Raw genomic sequence first — 10,945 nt, forward strand, 5'->3', positions numbered from 1 at the left:
GTAGGGAGAGGGTAAAATCGGGATTTTGGAGGAGGTTGCAATGGAACTTGGGGAGAGGGGTCTGAACATATTTTTTTTTCAAATTGTAGGGGCTGTAACACATTGGGGGAAGTTTTTTTTTTTTTTTTGGGGGGGGGGCACATTGAAACTTGAATTTTGAAGCCTTGAAGTAATTTTTCCTTGAAAAATAGGGGTACCAAACTATTTTGAATTTTAGGGATACAAACTTACTTTAAAAACGATTTTCTTTCAAGAAGTCTAGGGATGTCTTATTCTTTTCTGTTCTTCTTTTTTTGTTTCTTATTTTGACATATTTTTGTTTGTTTTCTTTTTTCATTTTTGGTTGTTTTGTTTAGTTGTTGACGTTGAAGGCACCATAGATTTTGTTTTAAGCTGCAGACCTGAAAGTGAGAGGATGAGAAGGCCAGAATCTCATTTTCTTTTGGTCTTGGGGACGAGTAACAAGGAACAACATATCTCCCCAGTCTAGCTTTCTCTCCTCCCACAGTGTAAATGTTGATCCATAGCCTTCGATGTTGTTTGGTATTTGCGCATAAGCCTCCTTCTCCTCCACAGGAAGCTTGAAGAATTCAGTTGTGTCCTCCTTCACTTTCTTCATCAGTTCTTCTGGCATTCCATGATTAACTAACTGCAAAAGTATTGAAGCATTGTTAGAACAAATAATTACACCTTTTTTGGGTGTCTTTACAAGGACTGGACGTTTATTTGTGGCATTGACTAGTGTGTCGTTGACATGATACACATCTAGTCCATGATAATTCAAATCACAAACACTGTCCTATTTCATGACTTAGATGTCCGTCACGTCAGAGACGCACCAGTCAAGACCGTAGAGAGACAAACCGGTCCTAATCATTCTATTATGTATAGCCACCTTAGACTCTAAACTAGTGAACCTGAAAGAAGCCCCATTCTTCACAAGCATGATTGAGTTTAAGAGACTCTTCTTGAGAGAGCTCCGGATCCATCAGCCGATTGAAATCTATGACTGGAAGATCAACAAACTCAGCCATCGGCTCATCGTTGATCTCAGGCCTTATGTATCTCTCCGGCACCTCAACTGTCGAATCCGATGCAATCTTCGCAGCGAGAACCTATACAATTTTATTTTCAGTAACCGGAACAAGATGAGCAGAAAATTTATCTGTATGTAAAAATTTTGGATGAATCACTGTAGCTAATGTAGAAGTTTACAGTATCCCTCCCAAGAGTCCTGTAATTATGCTACTTAAGAGTATAAAATTCTGCTTGCAGTCTTCAAGGATATGCTTTGCATTGAAATTTTGAGAAAGGTCCTTTAGTTTTGTACTCACTTTGTATTGAAATTTTGAGAAAGATCATTTAGTTTTGTACTCACTTTGTCAGCCTTGGAGATGTGAGTCACATGAAGTTGTGGGAAGAATTGACTACTATTGTAAAAAGCATGGGTAAGGATTTTTAAAAGGGTTATTTAGTGTTAGCCCATCACATCTTCAATAATTTTATATTTTCAATAATTGCCCATCAGTCCCTCAATTCCTGAAAGGCCTTGCAATTTGGTTCCTCGATGATCAAAATACCTCTTAGTTATGATTTCTCTTTTAAAACCCATCTTTTTGTTAAAAAAAAAGTCTATTGCACTTGTTTACTCTAAAGTTTACATCTTTTTAACTTTAATACCCCTAAATCTTTTGACACTTTGATACCTTAAAGTTTACACATTTTTAACTTTGAAACCTTAAAGTTTTTCTGATAATTCTGCATATTCAAGCAATTTGGTACACTTCGTCTCTAAGTGATTATAAGTATGATGTATTTTTGAACCAAATGCTTAAAACATTATTTATAAGATGGATATATTTAAGGGTTTTTTAGTTATTAATCCCCAAAATCTTTCATATTTTGTATTAGCCTCCCAAATCTTCATAGTTTAAAAAGGAACCCTAAAAGTTTAATCATTTTCAAATTAGTCCTCCATCTTCATATTTTGAAATTAGTCCGGCCCCCTAAGTCTTTCAACGTGGTGCTAACTTGGACGGACTAATTTAAAAAAAAATTATAAAATTTGGGGGGCTAATTCCAAAATATGGAGATCTGATAGACTAATTTCGAAACACTTAAGATTTAAGGGACTAATTTCAAATATGAATAAATATGAATATTTGAAGTACTAATATCAAAATATGAAAGTATCAGGGGACTAATATTGAAAAAAAAAACCTTATATCTGAAGGGCGATGGTTTCATATTAACATTAATATATTTACTTTTCAAATTAATATGTTAATTAACATGTCTATATTTTGTTTATTTTATTTTATTTTTCAATAAAAATTTCTAATTGTTATTTTATTCTTATTTTTCCTTCTCTCACTGAACTTATCTTCTTTCTATTTAGGGGAAAATACTTCCAGCCCCCAAAACCCAAGAAAACGTGCCCCCCCAAGACTTTGTCAACGGGTGCTTTGCTCCCCAAAAATAAAGATTTTATTCTTTGAGCCCCCAAAACACAAAACCCAAGAGATTAAAATATGTGAAAACCATAATACCCTTCTCTCTCTCTCTTTATCATGATGTTACTGATAGTTGAAATGATTGATGGACATTGTTATTTTATTATTTTTATTTTTTTATTATTTTCGTTGTTGATAAGAGGAACTAACTGTTTTGTTTGTATTAGAAGATTGTTAAGGTTACGGGTTTAATTGTTACGGTTATGGGTCAATTGTTAAGGTTATGGATCTCTCTCTCTCTCTCTTTCTCTCTCTCTCTCTCTATCATGATGTTACTGATAGTTGAAATGATTGATGGGAATTGTTATTTTATTATTTTTATTTTTTATTATTTTTGTTTTTTATTATTTTCGTTATTGATGGGAAAACTAATTGTTTTTGTTTGTATTGGAATATTGTTAAGGTTACGGCTTTAATTTTTAAGATTATGAGTTTAATTGTTAAGATTACGGGTCAATTGTTAAGGTTATGGATTCTCTCTCTCTCTCTCTCTCTCTCTCTCTCTCTTTCTCTCTCTCTTTAATTGTTAAGGTTACGGGTTTAATTATTAAGGTTACGGGTCAATTGTTAAGGTTACGAGTTTAATTGTTAAGCTTATGGGTTTAATTGTTAAGGTTACATGTTTAGTTGTTAAGGTTACAGGTTTAATTGATAAGGTTACGGGTCAATTGTTAAGGTTACGAGTTTAATTTTAAGGTTACGGGTTTAATTGTTAAGGTTAGGGGTTTAATTATTAAGGTTACGAGAGAGAGAGAGAGAGAGAGAGAGAGAGAGAGAGAGAGAGGAGATCCATAACCTTAACAATTGACCCGTGATCTTAACAATTAAACTCGTAACTTTAACAATTAAACCTGTAACCTTAACAATCTCCCAATACAAATAAAACAGTTAGTTCCTCTCATCAACAACGAAAATAATAAAAAAAACAAAAATAATAAAATAACAATGCCCATCAATCATTTCAATATCAGTAACATCGTGATAAAGAGAGAGAGAGAGAGAGAGAGAGAGAAGGGTATTATGGTTTTTACATATTTTAATCTCTTGGGTTTTATGTTTTGGGGGTTCAGAGAACAAAATCTTTATTTTTAGTGGCAAAACACCCGTTGAGTTGACAAAGTCTTAGGGGGGAAGCACGTTTTCTTGGGTTTTAGGAGCTGGAAGCATTTTCCCCTTCTATTTAACATTCCTATGATTATTTTATCTGCTTTTATTGTAGTTTATTTACATGAAAAGATAGGGTTAAATTTACAAAACTCCCTTGAGCTTTAGAGTGTTTCTCACAAAAATCATATGATCCTAGTTTACTAACTAGACAAAATAGATACATAATATGAGAAGACGTGGAAGTAATTAAAAAGTAAGAGAAGGAACCTGAACATTGGGAGCCTTGGCAGCACCTCCAACCTCCACTTCCATTGTTCTACCCCTCAAACCTCAGCTTCACCTTATAATGAATAATGCACAAGTGAAAGCTATATAGCACAGCGCAAGCTCACCTTCCACTACCGTGAATGGACAAGTGAAAGCAATATAGCAGAGCGCAGTAGTTTTCTCCTTTGACTATTTAAAACTTCCAGTGGCATATATGGTTCCGCGTAGTTTGCTTGCAAATCTCGGCCCACTACTTTAATAAAGCTCTAGAGCCCTGCCAAAATTAGTACAAATTATGAAAGAAAAATTAGTGCAAATTCTCAAGTGACATGTCCACTCTTTATCACGTAGTATATTGAGATGAAGCAGTGATAGATAGGGTTGTCCATCCAGCCCGGCCCGGCCCGGGAAGCCGAGTCTGGGCCGGGCAAAACCGAAACCCGGGCCCGAGCGGGCCGGGCTCCAAGCTGGCCCGATTATTTTTATTTTTTTCAAATCTCTTTAAAACTCTAATTTTACATAAAAAATTACACAAAATTTTAATAAAAAACAATAATATTATTAATCACTTGAAATTACATAAATCACAAATGTAAAAAATTATAAAAAAAACAGATGATAAAAAATAACTTCTTTATTAATAATCAGTAGATCCTTTACAAGTATAAATTTATTTCGGAATTCGTCGCATCACAATAGATGAGTACATCCCAACTAGGTTGGCACCTACTCACCTATATCACTATCATTTGTAACTGTTTTTAAAATAACTCATTGCAAAATTTAACTAAGAAATAAAAAATTACAATTTGATGAATATTATTTAATCTTTATATCTATCTGCTAGTCTCAATTCTTCGAATTTATCTTCAATTCCAGCCAGCCGATCGATTCCTTGCAGTATACGGATCTCCACCAATCTTGTGAGCACATCACCGCCTGTACAGTATACGGATCTAATGATGTCATGTGATCGTCGATCAAAGTTCTGCTGTGTTGAAGGCGGATTCCGAAGCTACCGTCTAAACATGCACTGTTAGTAAGCCACGAACCATGATGGAAAGTATAGGATATGAAACTGATCCATATACTCTCCCCCATTACAAAATATCTAAATTATTATTTTGACATTTAACTAAAGAAGCAGATAAATATGCATATATTTCAGAAATCTCCAATGATGATCTAAGTCCAGATCCACTAGTTAGTTCAGCTACCATTGCATACCTATCAAAACTTACACTTTTACGTCGACTTGAGCTCGAAGAAATCGAAGCTGTAGACTGCTGTGCAACTACACAATGTTTAGCTGCATACTCATCATATAAGGTTTAAAAATAATTTCTAATAATATTATGATGAGAAGTAGCAATAATGATGGATCTATCATCTAAGTCTATAATCTAATTATCATACAAGGATTGTAACAAATTTCGAAGGCTAATATCCTTCAATTGCGAATCAATAAGAACCCCCAAATCAAAAATATGAGGAATAAGCCTAAAATACTTATTAAATTTGCTCTCCATTTGAAAAACTATAGCTCCATAAGTATCATTCATACGATATTTAGCAATTTTTTAAATATTTAAAATTTGTAAAGCAGCTAAAGTAATGGTTGGATAATAATAGCTAGATAATAACATTATAGCATCATAAAAAATTTGTAACATCTCTTTTAAATCACTTATAATTGTTCATTCCTCTTCAGTTATTTCATAGGTGTTACTAGAGCTATTGCAAATATTATATTGTAAAGAAAAAATTACTACTTCTCGAGTTCAAGTAGTCACTCTTAAAAGTAAATAAGATAATCTTAAATAAATAATTATCTAGCCTTGCATATCTTCTCTAGTACAAGGAGTCGAGAACTATTAGTATGTTGCCAAATAAAAATAGCATGCATAGCTTTCACTTGTGCCTCCAAGTCAGACATCATTTGTTATTGTTGTTGCTCATCTAAGCATTCTTAAAGTATTTGGTTCATCTTTTTTATTTAATAACTTGTACTTCTAGGTCAGATCAGCTTGGGAGAGGTCCCTCAAATCTTTCAATGAATTCCCACCTCCAAAAATAGTGATATTGTTTGGTGGAAAAATTGGAAGAATAATTACGAGAAATGTATTTGATTTTATTCTCTCTAACTGATTTAGATAAAGAATGGTTTACAATTCTCTCAAAGTAATCTCTCTAACATGCTCAGAAAAAGAAATTACAAATATTCTCAACCTGAATCCCGATTTACAAAAGAGAAGAGGGTTGACGGAGGTCCTCTCCTTTGTTTAAAACTGGGTTCTTCACAGTAGCGATGAGATGCCTCCCTCAATGTTTGTATCGAGTTTGCTTCTCGTTGACGATCCGAATGTCTCACTTCACTGGAACGGTTGATAGAACTTGTGTGACAAGTTTAAAAGAAATAACGCTTAACGAATTATAAAACTCAGAACAAGTTTAAACTCTATAACAGAGTTAATTTGAACCGAAAATCTGTTTTAAAGCTAAATAGAAAATCCCCAAAGATTTTCTATTGCTGAAGAAAGCTCCAAGATCTCCAAAAGATTGATCTTCAGATCCAAAGAGGAGATCCGAACGCCTCAAGCCAAAAAAATCTGCCCCGAACTCAGTTGAGTTTTCTGTTATTTATAAGGGGATTAAGGGTGGTAACTGCCCCCTTAATCCGCTCCTAAGTGGGGCGGAAATCCCTCAAATCGGGGGGGGGGGGGGGGGGGTGGGGGGGGGGGGGAAACGGTTTCTAGAACCGTTTAACTCATGTTTGAATGATTCAAATGCTGAAAATAACATTCTGGGCCCGAACTCTGCGTTTTAGATTTGAAACGCAGAGTTGGGCCTGTTTTAGACTGAAAACGCCGTGTTCACACAATGTTGTAAATCTGAAACGCATAAATGAACTCTGTGTTTTGGAATTTAAAGAAATTATTGACTTTTAATCTCCTTTACTAGGGCACTTGTAGAGATTGTCATTTTGTAATCTCCACTTTAGCTCCTTAAAATGTGGGAGTCGTTGGATTGTAACTCCTGCAGTTGTCTATGAAGATTGTTGTATCAGAGTTTTCATCGATTGTCGTGAAGGTCGTCAAATTATAACTTTTTCGATCTACGTGAAAATCTTCTAATTGTAGTCTTCATTTGTTGATTTGAAAGTTATTTGTTTCGTAGTTGAGTTGTTCATATGGAAGTCGTCAAATTGTAACTTCTATTGTCGATGTTTGATAGGGATCAGCTATCTGCAGTAATTTTTAGACAGCCTATAGATATGAATGTGATTGCTTACCCTAAATTTCCTCAATTACCTCAATGTCTGCAAGTAAAGGATTTGCTTGTTTAACATGAAGGATTTTATCTATAAAAATTAAATTCATGTTATTACTATATGAAGATGTGTATACTAAACTAACATATGTTCCACTTTTTGGATTTCTAAAAACACAAAAATGTTACTTTTTGTTCCAAAAACCGGGTTTTCCAAAAAAACACCCTCAAACAAACAGCCCCTTATATATTTCTCTTGATCCCTAGAATCTAGTATTGCGTCATCTTTTTTTTCTTAGTTTCACACCATATTTTTGTCACATCAAGTGTATTTCCTTACTTACCACCCTTTGTTCAAACCATCAATGAAAATAATTATAACATCATACTAAATACCAAGTAATCATCAAATGAATATGAAATTAGTTTTGAGTGGGTTCCAGTTCCCATGAGATTTGCCTAAAGGATTTACAATCGAGAGGCACTAGGGGCACACCCTCTACCGCACTCCCAACCATACCACCTCTCTTGCTACAGTACACAGGGCCCACATGAGATTTTAAAAATTAAAATCTCATGTGGGCCCCATACACTGTAGCAAGAGAGGTGATGTGGTTAGGAGTGTGGTAGAGGGTGTGCCCCTATCATTATTTTTTACAATCCATGTGGTGTAGCGTCTTTCGTTTATCCCAATTGAGTGTGTTTTATTCACTCGCTTTCTTTATGCATTAAAAAAAATTCATTAACCATGCTATTTACAATAAAAACAAAACAAAAATAAAAGATTATTACCTAAAATTTAGAACTAAAATAGTGTTCCTTAACTAGTGAATCCCAACCTACGCTCCTTTAATTTGATTTCTTGGAGCGTCTTGTAGTGAATTTAAGGGGAATTTAGAATTATTCCCCTTAAATTAACTTTTAATATTCCCCTAAAAATTTATGTGATTTGCACATGATAAAAAAGTTGGTAAGTTATATCCCTAAATTTAGTTAAATCAACCACGAACGGGAGTAAGAACTAACTTAGAGCTAAAGTCTAAGAAGGAGTAAATAGGACTGAAGATGAGTTTTTTAGTTTAAACTACTAAGGGTTTAATTGACTAATCTTTATCATTTGAAAGTCACATGGAAGGTCTTCAGAAAAATATTCTAATGCTTAACTATAATATTCCAGCATTTAACTAATAAAAGGTAGTAATATGCTAGTTAAAAAAAAGCAATAGGGTGCTTAAATGTCAAGGGAAAAAAACTTGATGTGTATAAATGCAAAGTCGTGCAATCTATAAGATATTTAAACGCTATTTAGCCGAAAGATTTGAAATGATTCAAAAGCTTTCTAAATCTAAATTCGTGCTCTACTCTTTGTAAGAGAATATAATCAATATTGCTCTTGATTAAAAATTATGTGTTATTTTGCCGGCTCTCGTAGTCTTTTGGATGAGATGGTTGGATGGCATGCCTCTTTGTGTTTATGCGGTAGAGAAGTGCTTTTTAGGGCTCTTGTTGGCTTTTGATGTTGCTTTATGGACTTATTGATATAATCATGGGCTAATTCTGCAGATACTAGGTTGTAATTATAATTTGATGATGGGTCAAATTATAAAGTACAACATCTATAAATAAGGGGTTATGGTCCCTAATCTAGGGTTAACGTTCTCTAATTCTCTTAATCCCCATCTAAAGAGAAATCTAAAATAGATACCCTCAAGATTAAAATATCAAACCCTAATTCAGATCCGTGCAAATTCGTCATGGATTCAAGTATGCTTCCGTTCTTCTTGTTCTTATTAATCATGGCTTCTAATTGTATTTCAAGGGTTTATTCTTGATTTCTTATTAGAAACCCTAGATCTATTTTGTATTGATTTATATCAATTAAAAGATTCTACAATAATTTGATACTCTAACATACTCTCGCGGATCGAGACTTATTTATAGGTTGAAACATAGGCTCGCCTAGCTTTCTTCTTAAATTCTCATTGCGAAATGGATAATGGCGATTTGGGAACTGACTTGTTGGGGGTAAATCAAGAGGAGAATTGGGTCCATGCGTGACAGTCCAATCAAAGAATGTGAAGGGTCATATAGGTTTGTTATTGCTGCAGAGATCAAGAAAAGAGTAAGAACTAAAGAAGAGAGAGAGAGAGAGAGGCAATAATATCACTACCCATTAACTGTTAGCCTAAACATAATCATGGTTTAGTGTTTTGAACAATTGAGCTAAACAGGAGGACTAATATCAACATACTTGATGATTTGGGGTACTAATTGTTAGATCTGAATCATAAAACTTGAGATCTAAAACCATAAGCCAATGATTAATTCAAAGATATTAACAAGAATCAAAAGAGCGGAAGCTTATACCTGAATCCATAGATGAAACTTGAGATGGGTTTTGGATCTTCTAACCTTAGGGTTTCTCTATAGCCGAATTTCTCTCTCTAGATGGGGGTGAAAGAGAATTAGAGAATGTAACCCTAGATTAGAGACCATAACCCCTTATTTATAGATGTTGTATATTTGCAATTTGGCCCCTCATCAAATCACAATTACAACCTGGTATCTGCACATATAACCCCATGACTTATTTAAACACCCATTAACCCAACTTGATTGATCACTTTAGTTGGTTATCCTAAAAGATAGCAATACACATTGATTAATCATATGTGCCCACAATTAGATTTATTAGATTAAATCCAACAATCTCCCACTTGGACACCATATGATTCCTTAAATTGTGTATAACCTTATGAGCTCAAAATTGCTATCACTGAAAAGGTATTTCCGAACAATCTCGTCCATTGACTATATCAATATAGGATCAAAGCGGCCTTCGTCACATTTATCGTGACACGACCCATCAATGGTCACATATACCAATACAATCAAACGACATAGATCAATCATGGATGTGCAGCATGAAAATTACATGCAATGTGATCAGTACATGTCTATTTTCAACTGGTCCTCCTTTAGTGAGGTCAAATCAAACATAATGTAGCAGAGTGTCTTAACTGAATACTTTATTCTAATCAGACAATACAACCAAACATAAAGCACCACAATTACAAACTCCCACTAAAACATAATATCCTCAAATAATACCACACCCATATGAGCAGTATACTCATGAAAGACTTTGGGTGGCAATCCCTTAGTAAGAGGATCAGCTATCATGGAGTTTGTCCCAATGTGCTTTATGGATATCTGTCCACTCTGTACCCTTTCTTTCACAACCAGGAACTTAATGTCAATATGTTTTGACTTAGTTGAGCTCCTGTTGTTATTGGAATACATTATTGCAGATTTATTGTCACAATATAACTTTAGTGGTCTTTTAACATTTTCCAAAATGCGCAGTCCCGTGACAAAATTTCGCAGCCATATTCCCTGATTGGATGCCTCATAGCAAGCTACAAATTCTGCTGCCATAGTGGAGGAAGCTACTAGTGTTTGTTTGACACTTTTCCATGATATAGCTCCTCCTGCTAACATATAAATGTAGCCTGATGTAGACTTCCTGCTATCTTGGCATCCAGCAAAATCAGAGTCCGAATACCCAATGACCTCTAATTTCTCTGATTTTCTGTATGTGAGCATGTAATCTTTTGTTTTCTGAAGATACCTCATAACCCTTTTGACTGCTATCCAATGATCCATACCAGGGTTGCTTAAGTATCTGCCTAACATCCCAACAATGTACGCAATATCCAGACGCGTACATACCTGAGCATACATTAGACTTCCTACAGCCGAAGCATAAGGAATCTTTAGCATTTCCT

At 34.5% G+C, this 10,945-nt stretch overlaps 1 protein-coding gene across 1 annotated transcript in view; it reads right to left on the bottom strand.

Moving 5' to 3' along the window:
- LOC109839504 (S-norcoclaurine synthase 1-like) overlaps positions 1-3,984 on the bottom strand; it is a 12,787-nt gene extending 8,803 nt beyond the window's left edge. The window contains exons 1-3 of the mRNA XM_020407966.1: positions 3,888-3,984; positions 918-1,115; positions 402-649 (exon numbers count right to left, since the gene is read on the bottom strand). Of these exons, the coding sequence (XP_020263555.1) occupies positions 402-649; positions 918-1,115; positions 3,888-3,932 (491 nt within the window). The 5' untranslated portion in view covers positions 3,933-3,984. The remainder of the gene's footprint in view (positions 1-401; positions 650-917; positions 1,116-3,887) is intronic.

Source organism: Asparagus officinalis, chromosome 4, assembly GCF_001876935.1.
Source record: "Asparagus officinalis chromosome 4, Aspof.V1, whole genome shotgun sequence".
Lineage (NCBI taxonomy): Eukaryota > Viridiplantae > Streptophyta > Magnoliopsida > Asparagales > Asparagaceae > Asparagus > Asparagus officinalis.